Below are 18,809 nucleotides of genomic sequence, written 5' to 3' on the forward strand. Positions count from 1 at the left end.
GGTTGTAGTGAGGATTAATACATATAATACAGATAAAATGTTTAGTACAGTGCCTGGCACATGATAAGCATTCAACAAATACCAGCTGCTGCTTCTGGTTTTGTTGTTTCTGTCTGCTGTGAGACTTTTGGAAGTTACCTCTCTAAACTTCAGTTTCTTCATCTGTGAAATACCTACATCATTGGTTACTATAAGGATGAATAGATAAGATGTATATACCAAAGGGCACAGAGCCTCAGGAGATGTTAACTCGTATCATTACTGCTCAGACTAGCGTTAGCAATAGGAGAAGGTGGTGCTACTCACAATGCTATAAAATTCTTAGTCCCATAAATTAAAATGAGCAAATTAGCAATAGTTAGTTCCCAGTAAAAAAGTAATTAAGAAAATTGCATTTTTTTTCTGTCATTAAATCCCACACCTTTTACTTTTCAGACAGTGCTGCAACAAGTGATGGAAGATGGTTCAAAATATGGATTAAAAAGTGAACTTTTTTCTGGTCTTCCCCAGAAGAAGATCATAGTTGAATTCAGGTGAGTGCCCGCTCATTTTATGTGTTGATCAATCAGCTGGCTGGGCATTATCATCTAGGATCTCACAGAATTATACATGGAAAAATTAAAAATCAGTGAGATTACTTTATTTTCTTAAAATCACAGTGAATTTATCATTAAACTATGAATAAAAATGTTGGGACTTTAATCAAAAAAGTACCCAGTGATTATTATAGGTTTTTTTTTTCTTTTTTTAAGTATTTAGCAGTTATTTATTCTTTTAGGAATATATAGTTCTTCATTTTAGCAGAGTCTTAAGGGATAGATTTTGACTGTTTTTTCAGTTTTTAGTTCCCACATATAAGTAACACCATGCAGTATTTGTCTTTTTCTGTCTGGCTCATTTTACTTAGTATAATGCCATCTAGTTCCATCTATGTTGTTGCAAATGACAGGATTTCCTTCTTTTTGAGGCTGCATAATATTCCATTGTGTATATATACCACATTTTCTTTATCCATTCATCCACTGATAGACACCTAGGTTGTTTCCATACTTTGGCTATGGTGAATAATGGTGCAGTGAACATGGGAGTGCAGATACCTCTTTAAGACAATAATTTCACTTACTTTGGTTATATATCCAGCAATCCCACCTCTGGATGAGAAGAAAGTCTCCTCCCTATTCCAGTTTCCCAGTTCTCTACATATGGGCATTCTCCAATACCAATTTCTTGCTTACCCATCTAGAGGTATTCTGGGCATTTATAAACAGATCACATGCATTATACCATTACACGTGTTCTTCTCCTTGCTTTTTTCATTAAACAACGTATCTTATGTTCCTTTAATATCAGTACATCCGGGGCTGACTTATTTTTATTGTTTTATGGTATTCTGTTGTCTGGAGATTTTTTTTTAATCAGTTTTATTGAAATATTACATACAGTACGATACAGTTCACCATAATTCAACATGTAATTTGATGAGTTTTGGCAAAGATGGCCAGGTCACATAACCACCACTACAATTATATCAAACAATTTCTCTGTCTTTTTTTTTTTTTCAATTTTATTTTTTTACTTTTATCTGTTATTCCCTTTCATTCTGCTTACTTTGGATTTAATTTGATCTGCCCTTTCTAGTTTCTTAAAGGAGAGCTTTAGTTTATTGATTTGAAACCTTTCTTCTTTTCTGATACAAACATTGCATGCTATAGATTTTCTGCTTTTAGCTACATCTGACAAATTTGCTAGTAAAGCAGTCCTGAGGGTCACCTTGTTTGCTTACATTCTCTTGGGGATTATAGTCCTTCCTTGTTCTGTGGTTCAGTTTCATAAAATTTTTCTGGTTGTTTAAGGCAAAAGGGTAAGTCCAATCCTTCTAATTCTCTCTTAACTAGAAGTGGGAGATTCCTTATTTTTCAACCTCATAGAAGAACATTTACTTTCTCTCTCAATAATGATTGCATGGATATACTTATAGTTTCATAATGTCACAATTACGCACAGGTACCTGTAGGATCAAGTTTTTAAATTGTAATACCATTAAAAGGCTAAATAACAAGGCTTTAGAAACAGACCAAAATTAAGTGTGGTTTCTACCACTGTTAACCTGCTGTGTTCAAGCTACTATATCTTTTTTTAATATCGAGAAACTTAGGAAATTTTCAAACATGCACAAAAGAGAGAACACGTATATTAAATCCCATATGCTCATCATTGAGATTCAGGAGCCCTCACATCACAGCTCTTCTGAGCATTAAGTGAGTTAATGCATGTAAAATGTGTGAAACTGTGCCTGTCAGGTAGTGAGTGCTCTAGAAGCATGTGCTATTATTACATTATTGATTACAACTTCTCCACTACATGTAAGAGTGATAAATATGTTGCTTGAGAATTTGGAGTGGTGAATCCAGTTTCTGGTTATTCTGCGAAGCTTTATACATAAATATTTTTATATTTTTCACTTTTAATTTCTGATCCAATAGATATTGATAGATAATATTCATATAAACAAAATTTCCTTGGGTTCTCCAGTAATTTTTAAGAGGTTATAGTGTTGAGAACTAGTATACTAAATTTAATTTCCAGTGATCTACGTTGTTTGTATCAAAACAATCTCTCTGAATTTCTTCATCTTTTTATCAATCCTTAAATGTGTCTGCTTTGTAAGGGTGCCACTTCTGTGTGTGTCTGATTACCTCACGACTCACAGGATCTGTTTCACTAAGAAAGATTCTTCCTGAGATCTAATTTATCTTTGCTCTAAACTTCTAATTTTTAACTATCTTTGCCCTAAATTACCAAATGCCCTAGTCCACAATTGTATTAAACTATGGCACTGTGACCTAGTTCATTTTAGAACTCTTGTTCTTAGAACAGAAAAGTAATTTTTGCAATTATTTTGCAGTTCACCTAATGTTGCCAAAAAATTTCATGTTGGACATTTGCGTTCTACCATCATAGGTAAGTGTTGTTAGTTTCACAGAAAATACTGAACATGCCTTTCAGGCAATATTCTGTAATACAGTCTAATGGTTTAATGCTTAAGTAACAAAAGGACAAAAAACAAAAAAGTTGAAATTTATATGAGCTTGATGCAAATTAAGTATAGCACGAAATGTGGAAAATTGGTTTAGAAATGGCAACAAGAAATGTGTTTCAAAACCAAAAGATTTAACTGGTTTAACTGGTATGTATGTTAGGATTTTAACTTTTTAAAAATATGTATGCATATGAAGAAGAACTGAAAGATGCTAAAATGAAAATAGTTATATGGGATTGATAGTCATCCTCCCAATTTTTTTGCTCATTATTTTGTTTCAATAAAAAAACTCAGTCTCAATCATGTGAGTACTAACTGGAGTTTTCAAGACTGAAAATTGAAACAAGACTAGGCTATTTATATAAAGAGAGGTTACTGTAGTACTTCAGAGCTGTAATTCTTCCGTGTATAATATGCTTATGATTTCCATTTATTTAAAACTTGACATTATGTAGCAGCCCAGTTTTAAAACTGCACTTAGAATTGCATAATATCAGAATTGGAAGGGACTTTGGAGTTTATCTCACATAATCTGTCTTCCTGTATACCCTTGCATGCTTAAGAGAAGGCAGTTTAATCCATACTAGAATACTTCTAAGACTTGGAGGAATCAGTATTTGTGGCATAGATTATTCCTGAATAAGTCAAGCTCTCATCATTACAGAGTTCTCAAGCAGCATTTTAAGAGAGGAAATGACAGAACTTGATAAAAAGGGTATAAGAAATACACTGTGTAAGAAAAGCTACATGAATATGTGAAAAGCATAGGAGTAATTGATGGGTAAAGCAAGATAAAGTTGTTTAAGCGTTGTTAAGGGAAATATTTGAACTAGGAAGAGGTAATATTTATTGAAAGTTATCATGTTAAATGTTTTCATGTATTATCTCAGTTTCACAGTAGCCCTGTTTGGTGAGTACTATTGGTTTATGGATGAGGAAAGTCAGATACCAAAATTAACTCTCCCCAAATCAGTATTATAGCCAGGATTTGAAATTAGGCAGTCCAGTTCCAAAAACCTGGGTTCAGGCATTTAGTTGGATTTGTAAAATAATAAGAAAAAAATAGGAATACAGCCTAAGTACCAGCTACAAATGGTGATTCCTATTGCTGGTACTATAGAGGTTAAGAAAGTCTGGAAGGAAGGAAGCTGTAGAAGTGGCTACAGCTGATTTAAGTGAGCTCTGCATATTGGTGACGCATTATTTGCAGAAAACTAGATCCACTCTAGTAAAAGCAGGAAGGCATTTATTATGGGATATTGAATAGTTTGCAAAGTTGGTGGGAGTGCTAAAGAAGCTTGGGATTAAGCTGACATAGATGACTCCCAAAGCTGTACCATAGAACTTGGTGGTCAAGGGAACTTTTGCCTATTCTGCAGTCACTGCCACGACCACAATCAGGGAACTGCCACTGTTCCTGCCATGCCTCTGGAATTCAGATTAGCACAAGAGGCCACCCATATCCTATCTTTCAACTTTTGTTGGAGGTCATTTGACAGGACACTAGGACCTCTAGTAGTGATGCCATTTTAAAGACAAAGCCTCCACTACTGTGCTTGTCAGAAAACATAGAGTTAACTCCCTTCCCACCTTCTAGACTAGATCTTACATAAAGTGTATCTGATTGTCCAAACCTAAATGACTTCTGGAACTCTTAACTGCAAGAGATTCTGAGCAATGTAATCTTTAGCTTTCCAGCCTCTGCAGTATGTGAGGGCACATTAGAGGGAGAGTGGAATAGATGTCGAACTTCAGACCAGCATCTGCAGTACAGGAAGGTGAAGGCCTTGGACTACTACGTGTTGTTAGGGAGCAGCATGAGAGGATAGGCTTCAGGGACAGAAAGAAGGCAGAGTGAGCTATTAAAAAAAAAAAAAAAAAAAAAGAACAGCATTGCTGGGTTCCTCGGGGCACAGTCAGATTGTATATTTCTCATTAATTACTGAGATTCTGTTATTTCCTGTCCTTGGAATAGCAATTACTCTAACATGTGTTCCTAACCCCTGTTAACGTTGATGAAAATTGGGAGATTCTTTAGAATAACTACCTCCAAAAGGATTCCTTACTCCCTTTCCGTAACATAGATGAAAACATAATAATGAACGTTTTAGTGGGGGGGAGAAAAAAGGTTGTTAGTAAATTTTGCCAACAGAATTTTCTGTATTATACTTTGATATTAGAGAAGCACATGGTTCTCATGCCAAAACAGATAACAAGAATGAGAAACTGTATATTTTATTGATTATTAGGAAATTTTATAGCAAATCTCAAAGAAGCTTTAGGACATCAAGTAACAAGAATAAATTATCTTGGAGACTGGGGCATGCAGTTTGGTAAGTAAGATTGAGATTTTATTTTTCATATCATTGTTAAGTCTTATTTCTTTTAACGTCATGTCACTTGATCTCCTGGACAGAATATGGGCAGCATCCCATTGGATGAAGTAGTGCCTCCTACCTGTTTGTTTTCCTAACGGCTCTTGTATGTTATTTATCTTGCATAAATCTTGTATTTTATTTGTTAGAGTAATTCTCACCATACAAGTAAGTTTTCAGGGAGGAAGCTTCACACATTCACATAAGATTGATAAATACACAGTTCTGTGATTTTATTAAAGAAAAATAGCTTACATTCATTAGTTAAATGTAGAATTGAGTATACAGGGAAAAAGTTTGCGTATACACCCTTTTCAACCACAGCCCTGCCATTTTTAAAACTAGTGAAGTCCAGCCTCCTTGGGCCATTGTGTATGACACGGGATCTGTCATACGCTGGGCCGGGATCTGTCATACGCTGGGCCAGTGGCCTAAAGGAAAAACAAATAGGGTATTTTGGCTTGCTCTTAAATTATGCAGGTAGCAGGGTGGGTGGGGTGGGGGGAATAAAAAAAAAAGAATATGAAAACAAATATATATATATATATACATATGACTGAACTATTATGCTGTACACCAGAAACTGACACAACATAAACTGACTATACTTTGATTAAAAAAAAAGAGAAAGAAGTGAAAAAAAGAGAGAGGAAGAGAAGAGTGAGACCCAAATATTTGAGTGCCACTGGTTATCTCTAATGTCTCGAGTTTACTGAGAACCATTCCTAGCTCATAAACTCCAGCCATCAAGGTGTAGAAGGACAAGATAAGTGAAGATGCCTTAGTAGTGAAGGACTGGTGGCCTGTGAAATGCAGACTTTTAATAATCTCTGGCAGCTACCATCTGCATTTTAAGATCCAGCCTTCATGTCACCTCTGAAATGTACTCTCTGACACCCAGACACACCCTTGCCTACCTCACGTCTCCACGTTCCTAGTACCCAGCTCTACTCAAATAGCTTCTCTCTTACTAGATTCTTATTTGTGTGCTCTCTCCCCTGCTAGATGAAATGTTCCATGGAAGCACGGGCTGTGTCTTAATTATTTTTGTAACCATAGTGCTTGGCACATAAGAGGCACCCAGAATGATGAATGAATCTGTCTTGGGAAGTACTTCACAATACTACTCCAAAAGAAAGGCTAGGTGATGTTTTAGAACTGTGCACTGCCAGTTCTGAAGTTCACCGATACTATTGTGTTCCATATCCAGTGAGATGAAATCAAAGTTTCCAAAAGACAGATTTATCATGACCTTCTCTTACGAATATTATCCTTTCAGTTAATAAAAATCTTTTTTAGACCCTTAAAAGGACAGAACTTAAACCTAACAGTGCCCTTACTATCCACTGTGGAGGAACAGAAAACATGCCCTGCATCTTAAAAACCCACCTGCAGTTCACAATAGTGGGTACTTAGAGGTCTGGGCTCTGGGCTCAGCAGTCAGATTTAATAGAGGCATCCGCATTATAGGAGTTTGACTGATTTAGGCATCTCACAGCCATTAGCAAATATGTGATTATGATATTCATTAAAATTTAGCTGCAGGGTTTTATTATAGTGATTTTTCTCTAAAGGACTACTGTGGTTAACAATCCATGAACATTTCCATTATAACATTATTGTTAAAGAGTTTTAATTTTGGCTGTTTCAGCTATCCCCTTTTAAAAGTTGGCAGACAGTTCCTAAGTACAGAATTAGTTTTTGAAAATAGGTTAAATGGTAAATGGAACTGGCCTTTACTTTTCATATTTCTGTTTTTTAGATCACCCTGGGTATCTTTCCACACCCCACTCCCAAGACCCTAAATCATAATCACATTTGCTTTGGCTTGAAAGTGAATAGTGCTGGTAAATATTTTAGTCATCCTTCCAGTTCCTGTCTAGGTTCTAAGATTGTCTACCCTGTGTTTAGTAACATCCCACTTTCTTCTGAGCCTATATAGAAAAGTGTATGTCAGCACCCAGGGGCAATAGCTTCTTTAGATGGAAGCTTGGTAACTGATATGGTTGTGGAAACAGATTAGTTTTTAAAATAATTACGCTATCTATAAAATTCCTCTTGGCCTCAGGCTGCATATATATTTTCAAACCAAAATTATGCTCATTTTTTACCAAAGCATCTTAAGAGTATAAATATTCATAGTCTATAGGAGGAATTTTCATTGCTAGTTTATAAACTTCAGTTACTATTTTTTTTAAAGGTTCAAAATAATACCCTTCCTGAACTCTGAATTTATCATCAAAGACTGTAAAAAAAAAAAAAAATCACTGGCAAATAAAAGACAAATATATGGCCGGATTAAAGCATTTTGTCACTTGGTCACCTTGAATGGGAGAAGTAATCAGGGCTGTTTCAAGTTTTACCTTCAGTTATTTGTTCAAGAGCTAATGTTGTAACACACAGCCTATTCCTACCTTTGTTTTATTGTCACATCTGTAAGTTTAAAAAAGAAAGTTTTGAAATCACTTTCCCATCAGTTTCTTTTCAGAAATTTTGAATGCCTAGTGCCTGGCATCACTCTCCTTCCACAGAGTGGCTTGCTCAATAAATGCTTGCTTTATTAATGTCTTCTAGGGAGGTGTTGGGCACTGCTAGCCCAAAGATAAATTAGTCCTAGACTCTGCCTTTGATGAGCTCATAGTCTATTGGTTTCTGTGAAATTAATTTCAGTGATCTCCTCAATATATTGAATTTTTGATTCAATTTATGATTCAATATATTGAATTTGGCTTGTGTCAGTTTATGGAGTAGCAGGAGGTGATAGTGTGTATTTTGCAATATTCTCAGGATGCGTAATTATGAGAGGTGAATCTCTTTATGGAACTATACCTCTTCCCTGCCATGACTGTTCTCTATTGTTCCATTTTATAATTTTTTCATTTACGGATTATTGTGGTAGGTCTTCTGGGAACTGGCTTCCAGCTGTTTGGCTATGAAGAAAAACTCCAGTCCAATCCCTTACAGCATCTCTTTGAAGTAAGTTGGCAACAAACAGTACTAGAAAATGCTTTAACTTATTTTTTTCAGAGCACTGTGCAGCTTAGTAACACATTTTTAGTCCCAGAGGTTAAAAAAAAAAAAAAAAAAAACCAAAAAACTGTTCCTTAAAACAAGGAACCAAAACAACTGAAAATGTTGCTTATATTTTACTAGGAAGATCTTTTCATTTTCAAATCCAAGTGTTTATTTTATTACTATTTTAGTTGATTCGGGACAGTATTTCTTCAGGTATAGAATCTTCTAAGCATAAACACAGAATAACAGATTCAGCATAGAACTTCCTCGATTTGTATTAGCTGACATGTACTGCAGCTTTCTTCGTGGGAATAACTACAATTCATTTAGACTCGAGTAAACACATGTATATACTTTTTTGCTCTTGTTCTGATGTGAGGGAAGGCACATGTATAGCTCTGTGAATTTGTGTGTTCTTTTTTCATTTCTGTCTTTCAGCTCCTTTTCCTGGCTTTTTCCCTGTGTGAACTTCTTTCTGTTCTCCTTCATTTAGTCCCTTGGATATTCTGCTTTTCTGTCCTCAGTCCTTCCTGGAGTTCATTAATAAAGCCCTTCCTGTCCAGTTAATCCCCAGGGATGTGTTTCCTTTTCATTGTCCCAGCTGTTATCTCTCCTGTTTCTGGGCCTGGCAAGAAGAAACACAGATAGTGTATCAGCCATGCTGGTGACACACGGGGAGATCTGACTAAGGATGTGTGTGAGGAAGAGCACTTGCCGAAACACCGCCTTACTTCTCTAGCCAGAGCCACAGAGAGCGCGTCATCATTTTCCTTTCTGTTAAATTATTTTTCTCCTGCAGCTGGCTTTGTAGTTAAATTGAACAAAACACATTCTCATTCTTAAAGACCTTTAAAAGTTTATGATTTCCTCCTGAGTCCATGCCTGCACAGTCCTTTAAATGCCTACATTTCGATTTATAATACTAACCAAAAAGATTTTTTTCTCTTTCCCATTTAGAGTTTTATTGAGAGGCAAGAGTTAAAAAAATTAATAATTCTTTATGGTTGTTTATAAATAAAGTATGCCACCCTAGTGCCTGAAATTTTTACTATGTTATTTTTTTTTAACTTTAAATAGTGGTGACTAATTTTTAGCACGAGCTTAGTGAACTTTTCATCAGATCCAGGCTCCAGAGACAACCCATGGTACAGGAAATACAGATACCCAATTGGAGACCTTGTGTCACTGAGAGAACATTTTTTAAGAATTTAGAGTACAGTTTGACATATGAGAGTTACTACTCTCACTTTTCTCCCACCCAACCTCAGTTTTTATTTAATCCTGAAAATAGTAAATCTTTGTTGCCCATAATGTTTTAAATATTTTAGTAAATCTGTACTGTTCCATCTTAGAATTTTTTCCATTTATGGATTATAGTGGTAGGTCTTCTGGGAACCAGCTTCCAGCTGTTTCTAGACATACGTTTCTTTCTACACAATTTCATACAATTTCCTGCCTCTTGAGACTCATAAAAAGTAGGAGATCACACATCTGTGTTAGAGTTTGTTAGCTGATGGATGCACATAAGGAAGGAATAAGAGCAGCGGGTACTTTTATGAATCACTAAAAACTCAAGGAACAATAGCGTTGCTGTCACTAAGTGTTCTATTGCCTAATAGCTTCACTGGGAAGCAGTATTTATAGACAAAAGAGGGCAAGTCAGACACACCCAGCTTGCTGTTTGTAAGGGAAGATAGAAATCCATTAGAGCTTCTCCTTTCTGTGCAGGGCAGAGAAAATGCAGAGCCTAAAGTGGCAGCCTTTGGGTTATTTTATCTTTGTGCTAATTTTTGCAGACCCAGTTTCATTTTAAAATTACAGTTGTCACTGTAGATTACTTTCAACAACAACTTCTAGACTGTTGAATGAGGAATTTCTCCCCCCCCCTTTTTTTTGAGCTTTACGCAAATATTAATAAATGATTTTATCCTATTCCTCAACAGAAAACTTGAACCATGGTCGAACCCATTTTTTCCCTTCTCGAGTTATAGTTGGAGCTCATTGAGAGAAGGGACCTGTCTCCCTGATCTTTTACCTGCAGCTTCACACACCAAGTGCCATGCAGTAAATGCTTAAATGAATTTGATCTCGTCTTCCCCTTCCATTTAAGTTGTGGCGTGGAAAACCTACTGTAGACTCCAAGGAAGGGCTAACTGTCGTACAATACACTATGTACCATCTGTCAGAATCTACTTACTGTATCATGCAAGTTTACTGGTGAAGAACTGAAGGGCCAGACCGAAGATTGCAACACTGGCAGTCTGGCTTCAGAGAGCTCTGTGCACTGCCCTGCCCCGCCCCCCACCGCACTACAAAGTGCCTTTCTGAGCCATTCATTTCCATTGGTTGTAATTACTTACAAAGCGATTTCCTTTCTTTCATCCTTGAATTGCTGTCCCAAGGGCACAATTAGTAGTTTGGTTTCGGCAGTTTCAGCCTTCTGCCATACTTGAGTTACATTCGGCTTAGGCCATCCAGGGGCAGATTTTGTGGCCCACCTCCCTCTAAATTGCACCATGATCAGTATCCCCCCAGTTTGCGTTTCTCAGCCTGTTAGAAATGATATTACATGCTAGTTTTAGTGTCTCTTTTCTGTGGTGAGAATATCTAACACTTACAGTCATTTCTCTACTGCGTTTCCATTTTTGTGCTTTGCTTCATGACCAGTGTTTCTCTGTACCTATAGTCATTCTTCTCCCAGGATGTCTGGCCCTATTGTCTACGGACCTAGGACTTTGGTTAGCCAACATTTGAGACCTTTTCTTTAGTTGTTCTAATTTGTTGTCACAGAACAAAGAAGTGGTTCTGTAATAGTCCCCCCCCCCCCCCCGAGAATTGGCTGATGAGTTAAATTACAAATGTATTTGTTATTTAAAATTCACACTGTGGATTCAAAGAAAACATTTGTAATCAGTTTTGGAACAGTTGTCAAAGAGCCTTTCCACTTATACCTAAAGTAATTTCTTATGGTAAAAGTTAGTAAGTGTTAAATCTAAATCCTGGATATATGGGTATCATCATTTAATAGTGTTTTAATAATTTTTTAAAGTAATTTCTCAGATTCCTCCTAGATTTAAACTACTTGAATGGACCTTGATAACATCTAACACTATGCTTTTAAGAATCTATAACCCAGCTGCTTTTTCTGTTTGGGGTTTTTGTTTCTGTTTGGGGTTTTTTTTGTTTGTTGTTTGTTATTGTTGTTTTGCCACAGAAGGTTTAAGAACTTGACTCATTCCGTGTTGCTTATTCATATGGATTTTGATAACTATAGAAATTCCTCTTAAATATGAGCAGCCTCTCATTAAAGGTAAATAATCATGCCAATAAAATATGCATTAGCCCTGTACCGCGGCCCTGGCATTTATAAAGGTTCAGAATGACCCCTGCAGTACTTCATTACTTTGACCCTGCCCCTTTCTAAAAGGATCTGAGGTAACTATGGTGATGGGCAAATAATTAAAAAAAAAAAAAAAAGACATAGAAAGTCAGAGATGATGTATTACCAGGTAATGGTCTATAAGAGATTTTACCCTGAGTTTCCCTATATCAGTAGCAAGAAAAAAAGTGGTAAGTAGAAAATGGGGCAGGACCAAAGCACTTAACTTAATGAGAGGTAATGTTTACTTGCTCCCATTTTTTTAAATGTAGAGGAAGTGTCTGTTCCTTTTTCCTGGCTTTAGAATCTCAAAACAGTTCCTCAAACTTAAGAAGGTAATTCACGACAAAATAAATTCTAGACATATATAGGATTATTTCTGCAGTTAAGATCTTTTATTTTTTAAAGAATTGAATTCAAAAGTTCTTTGTTGGTTAAGTCACATTACTTTTTTCAGGGAAAGTGATTGTTAATGGTTGGTGTAGATTTTACTCATTATAACACTTACATACCAGAAATAGCTTTTAAATTATAAACCTAAATCTGAACCCAGCCATCACTTTTGACAGTGGTGGGAGTCACCTTAAGGCAATGTTAGGGATCCCCCCGCTCCAGATCATGCAGAGGCTCTCATGTGCATCCAGGGCAGCCATAGAGGCCTCTTCTTGGCTTCAGTCCACACTAATCTTGACTGACATGCCCAGTATCCAAACCTTCATGATGCCTTGGAGGCACACACAGCTCTGCTTGTGTGACAGGCTTCACCCAGGAGGTCTTGCTGTGGCCCGGAGACCAGTCTCCCTGTGTAGGGACACGGTGAACTATTTCTGTCTGCGGGACCACTGCCACCTGAGCGGCTGCCCAGCTTCTGCTGTTTTGGGGAGTGTTTCTCTCATCCCCTCCTCAGTGCAGGCAGTTCTCCTTTCCTCTCTTCTGGCAACTTCTCCGCTTCGCCATTGCTCTTGACCGTCCTCCCCCAAGGCACTTGCCTTTCTCCCTAACCCCTACTCTCCTGGAATAGCACTGCAGTGTCCCATTGTCCTCTGAGTGTTTTAGAACAAGGATGGAAATACCAAGTAAGGCAGGAGGACACATTAAAGCTCAGTCATGATCCCACCCACTGAAATGTGCAAAAAACTCTCTTTTCAGCATGAGAAAGTATTTATTAGGCTCTAGTACACAGTGCTCTGCGAGAAGTTAGTAATTATCACCCTTGGAAAAAAGTGTAAAATGTCTTGGATGTTATTATATACGTTCAAAGGATAGAAAGAGGCGATTCCAGATGTTAAAAGAAGATGAATGGATGGTAAAATGCTGTTTATATGCTGCTAATGATGTACTAATGAGGAGAAATTTGGAAATTAATGAATTAATTACTTTAAACAAGTTATTTTTTTACCTAGCAAGTTTTTACTTTATTGTTAACTGTTTGATGTATTGATAATATTTTAAATTAGATTATTTGGAATTTCTCTAGTATTTCATTTGACATTAGGAATCTGTCTCAAGAGAAATTTTCGATCAAGACTTGAGACAGCATTAAACAATGAGCTTGTTTGCGTGAAATATTATTGTGAATTTGTTACATGTTATTTTCATAAAAATGAGATTAAAAATAAATGCATTTTAAGATGGAGGACAAATAAATGTTCAGATAAGAGGGTCTTTAGTGTCTAAGTTGTGCTAACCATCCTTAGCAGCTACTTTCGGTTTTAAAGACAAAAATAACCAGGGATGGGGTTATTTTTAAATAACCAAGGAACTCAGCTGTGCCTGTGTAGCTAACGGAATTCTAGAATCAAATTTAAGGATTAAGATGGCGTAGGAGGGCATTATCTGCTACTTCAGTTTTTCACGCTTACTTCTTTACATTTGGACAGATCATCCTAAGAGCTGATTATAATTATCTTAATCAATTAAATTAGAAATAAAATGTCCTATGTTTTTTGGCAAGCCCGACATCTAGAAATAGGGAAAAGGTTAATTCTCCTTTCAGGAAGTCTCAGACATTTAGTTTACTCTGTAATGTAAATGCAGCTGGCTTTTGCATTCTAGTAACTAATAGAAGAAAAATTGTGTTTCCATCCTCTGAATCACTTCTCTTCAGCCACACTGTCTTATTACCAAATCCAAATTTAAAATTTCCTTTTTACTCCCTTTGAATCTAGACCTAACCTCAAAAGGGAGCCATCTTCAAAATGCATAATTTCTAAGAGTAAAAGGTTTATGGTGACTGTAAATTAAAAATTGCCTATAATTTCAGAAATACATCGTATTCAGTTTATTTTGTGAAAGAAAACATGTTTCTTTTCTAAAATGTTGATGAATGTTAATAATTACAATTTTACATAGTGCATTTACAGGCAGTTAAGTGCTAATTAAGGCTCTTTTGTTCTTCTCTTTGTAGTGTCAGCTGATTCTCAGGAATGTTTGGTTTATAACCACAAATTGCTGAAATGCCAAGATTCTTAAAGAAGCGTTTTGTTTTATTTTATTTTAATTATTTCTATTTTAAATTTTAAGAAAGTGAAAAGATTCTGGTGATGTTTTTCCTAAAAATATTCTTAATCAGTGTTTTGAATGAATATTAGATTTTTAAATGATTGGCTATTTGAGTTTAGAGTCATAGATTTTTTAAAAAAACTAATGCCTTTCTTCTTCTGAAAATGATATTTTATATATGTTTGATTATAAATTGTATGCAAACACACATGTGTATGTGAGAGAGAGAGAGAGGGAAAAGGAGATTGATTTTGAATCACAAACCATTTATAGACATACGTATGTCTTTACTCCTGTAGGCTGGACTGTTGAGCAGTTGTCAATGGATAGGCTTTTCAAAAGTCAGGTAGTCTGCAGATTACTGTCTTACAGTGTTGCTTTCTCAGTTTTCCTACCCCTTACCAAAATCTTTTTCTGTCTTCTAACTGACTTATTCTTAGGACCATGAAAAAATTAATTTTTTATGATACGCAGGTCAGATCTCTCAAGACCACCTCCAAGTTAGGGCTTTGCTAGGAGGACTCGCAGGACTCAGCAGATAGTTGTAATCACAGCTGTGCCTACAAAACGATGCAAAGCAAAGCCAGCAAAGGGAGAGGCCCAGAGGAAACCGGCCCAGGCTTCCATGAGTCCTCTCCTGGTAGAGTCACACAGGATGCACTTAATTCCTCCTCCAACAAAGTGTGACCACATGTGTGAAATATTGTCTACCACGGAAGCTTGTTGGTAGGTTCTGTTGTGGGTTGATTACATTGACACCCTCTGCTTAGCGTGTACCAAAGTTTCCAAACTCCCAGAAGGAGAACGGGTGTTTAGCATAAACCGTATTGTTTGCACAAGCAGTTTAGGCATCGCGAGCTACTCTTACCAGTTAGGTTGGTGGGAACATTCTCAAAATCCAAGTTCCCAGATGCCAGCCAAGGCTAACCTTGCAAACTAGACATTTTAAGGATAGCAGTTTCCAGACCTGCTATATTAACCCATTTCTGCACAGTATGCTTTAAAGAAGGGGGAAAAAAAAGGTAGTTTTAACCTTTATTTAGGAGTACTTATTTATTCACTTCTGCCAACCCAGTAATTAACACAAGCCATCTATGAAAGGTGGAACATTTTTAGCTTGAAGGCATGACCCCTGTCCCTTTTGTTGGTAGTATCCAGTGGGTATAAGCCACATTATGGTTGTCCTAACATATTCTCCAGCTATAAAATCACTTTTTCTACCCAAATGCTGCTGCCATGATATTTTGATTATATTACCATCAGAGTTTATAGAAGCCTCATATTTTTGGGTAGTTTATCTGCTGATTTTTTTACTTTCATGCTTCTTAAATAGCTTTCTGGAAAAAATACAATGATGGTAAATTTATTGTTCATGTTTCACCCTGGAAATGAGTTACAACCTGTAAATAAAATCTTTGTAGTCCGTATGTATAACTTCAGTACTGCTTAAGCTACAATGCTGATATTTTTTTATTGAGGTATAGGATATCTTAATTTCATTTATTAACCTTGCATTTTAGAAAACTGGAAAATGATTCTATGAATACAGAATCCTAGAGCTGGAAGAGCCCTTAATAAGTCACCCAGCTCCACTCCTGTCATTGGGTGGGCACAGAACTAAGCCAGGAAAGACAGATGGTGCAAAACTGTCCAGAAGTGAGGGCTCCACACAGTTCTGAAGAGCCCAAGTTGGAGTGTAATTAAGCCAACTATCCAAAAGCTCTTCTGAGATCACCTGTTTTTCTGGTCTGCAGCTTTAGAGAGCAGTTTAAATTTTTTTTCGTTAAAACAACTGCTAAATTGTCCTTTGGCCTTTTCATTCCCATATTGAACCATTCTACTTTCTTCAACCTTATCTTGGAAAAGTTGCAGCAATAATAATTTCACATTTTTTAAAAAAAAGAAGAAGAAATGCTAGCTTAGTCTAAACCAGGCTTTTTTTTTTCCTCCAGGCATTCTTAACCTAAAGGTCTGTGAACTTGGATAAGAAGAAAAAAATGATATATTATTTTCACTAACCTCAATCAGAAATTGAGTATTTTCATCTGTTACTATATCACAAATATTTTTTAAATATTTGAATAACCATTTCAATACACAGTTTCCTTGATAATCCTATGTATTTTACTTCATGCATTTTGAGAATAGGTCCCAGTAGGGCTCACTAAGGGCCCATGGCAAAAAATGAAACCAAAAAGAGGTTACACCCTGTGACAAGGGCATTTGTATAAACTTTAAATAAGAATTCTCAGCAGTGTTTTGTTTTCTTCTTTTCCTGTTTGGAGATAAGAATGACTAGTTATGTACTTCGTTTAATATGCTGTTGTGCTTTTAGGTTTATGTACAAGTCAATAAAGAAGCAGCAGATGATAAAAATGTAGCCAAATCAGCACATGAATTCTTCCAGCGACTGGAACTGGGTGACACGCAAGCCCTTGCGCTCTGGCAGAAGTTTCGGGACTTGAGCATAGAGGAGTACACTCGGATTTACAAGGTGCCTGTCCCCTCTCCTTCTCTCCTAACGTGTGGTGCAGCTCTTGACTGGTACTGCTGGGTAGGAAGGTTGCTTCTGAAGCTCATGTTTTAAGAACAGATTTGTCATTGGTCATTGAGTTGATAATTAGGACTCATATATTGTCCTTTGGGCTGAAAGTTAGAGCTACGAAATAATCCTAAAGTCTGAACTTCACAGGCTGCATATGAGGTGACATTCTGATACTTCATTTCGATCTGGCTTTTCTTTTCTCTCTTCTATTATTCCTTCACTGTCTTTCTTTTTGGGGAGAGGGGGTGGGTTGGGGATGGAGGTAATTAGGTTTTTTTTATTCATTCATTCATTCATTCAGTTATTTTGATGGAGGTACAGGGTATTGAACCCAGGACCTTGTGCATGCTAAGCACACGCTACCACTGACCTCTGCTCCTCATCTCCTTCACTTTTTCTTAATTTTTCTTCTTTTGCTTCCTCAGGCATAGATGTGATGTGTATAAATTTGTTCATTTAATAACATTTTAGGGGATGGGAGACATACAACAGTGAATAAAAGAGATATAAGTTCTTTTCTGATGGACTTCACATTCTAGTGTGGACACAGCAGATTAAACAAATTCAAGACAGTGCAAATTAAACACAAACATATACAGTCTGTTAGGTGGTGATGATGCTAGGGAGAAAAAAATGAAGCAGGATGGCAGAGATCAGGTGTGCTGTCTGTGATGGAATGAGGAGAATTTCAGTCAAGAAGCCACATGGCTGGAGTAAGTAAGCAAGATGAACGATAGGAGAGGAGGTTGAAGAGGTTGTAGAGTGGGGCGTGACATAGGACGCTTTATTTCAGGGCTGTCCAGTCTAGTTTCTGCTGCAATGGAAATGTTCCCTATCTGTGCCGTCTTTGGTATCGTATCTATGGTAGCCACTAGCCATATATGACTGTTGAGCACTTGCAGTGTGAAGAGGGTGACTGAGAAACTAAATTTTCAATTTTATTTAATTTGAATTTTAGCAGCTACACGTGTCTAGCAACTACCAATTGGACAGCACAGCACCATTGTGAGGACTTGAGTGGTGTGGGAGGAGCTGTTAGAAGGGCTGAGTCAAGGGGTGACTTGATTTAATTCTTTTTTCCCCCATCTGTGTGACAGACCGCACAGCATCCTATTTTGTTTTAAAATAATAGGACATTTATGTAACTTTTTTTCTTTTGTTTTTGAACTCCTTTAGCGTCTAGGAATACACTTTGATGAATATTCAGGAGAATCATTTTATCGTGAAAAATCTCAAGAAGTCTTAAAGTTGCTGGACAGTAAAGGACTCCTACAGAAAACAGTGTATGATCGAGTTACTGTTCTTTAGAAAGTTATCTGTTCTTCTTTGAAGTCGGTGTTGATGTATTCTCTTAGGAAGGACAACAGAATGTGGTGTGTGGCCTTCCTGGCATTTTTCATAGTGCTTTTTGCTGATCAAAGTACTTTCCCACAGGCTGTCTTTTGCTGCCTCAATAAAATCCTGGTAAGCTTGGGAGAAAGAATATTATCTGCTCTTTACACAGGAGGAAACAAGCACAGAAAGTACAAGTGATTTGCCTAAGGTCACGCAAGCTGATAATGGTATAACTGGGAAAGGAAATTAGAACGCACATCTTACTCAACCCTGCTTTTTAAAAATCCTTTTAAAAAAGGACTTAAAGCAGCTTATGAAAACAGTTAAATACAACAAGCCTTTGAAAGAGTGAAATGAAGAAATCGGGAAGCAGGGGGCAAAAAAAATAAAATAATGGTATTAGTACATCCTGTAACACACACTGGGATTCTGTTTCTTTGCTTAAGGTAGATTTCTGATATAACTTTAAGCTTCCTGTCAGCCAGACAGAAATGGTACCATTCATAGGCGCCTAGGCCTATGTAATACAGAAGCAAACCAGTCGCTTAGAGGAGCCACTTTTCATAGTACCAAAGAGCAGTTTCTCTTGTCATCATTATAAGAAAGACATGGAGAATG

At 36.7% G+C, this 18,809-nt stretch overlaps 1 protein-coding gene across 3 annotated transcripts in view; it reads left to right on the forward strand.

Annotated features, from left to right (window-relative positions):
* Positions 1-18,809, forward strand: part of RARS2 (arginyl-tRNA synthetase 2, mitochondrial) — a 65,009-nt gene that overhangs the window by 28,017 nt on the left and 18,183 nt on the right. For all 3 annotated transcript variants that reach the window (XM_045512158.2, XM_074368647.1, XM_074368646.1), the window contains exons 5-10: positions 436-533; positions 2,906-2,961; positions 5,290-5,373; positions 8,315-8,391; positions 16,647-16,805; positions 18,033-18,139. In XM_045512158.2, coding sequence (XP_045368114.1) covers positions 436-533; positions 2,906-2,961; positions 5,290-5,373; positions 8,315-8,391; positions 16,647-16,805; positions 18,033-18,139 — 581 coding nt within the window. The remainder of the gene's footprint in view (positions 1-435; positions 534-2,905; positions 2,962-5,289; positions 5,374-8,314; positions 8,392-16,646; positions 16,806-18,032; positions 18,140-18,809) is intronic.

Source organism: Camelus bactrianus, chromosome 8 (assembly GCF_048773025.1).
Source record: "Camelus bactrianus isolate YW-2024 breed Bactrian camel chromosome 8, ASM4877302v1, whole genome shotgun sequence".
Classification (NCBI taxonomy): domain Eukaryota; kingdom Metazoa; phylum Chordata; class Mammalia; order Artiodactyla; family Camelidae; genus Camelus; species Camelus bactrianus.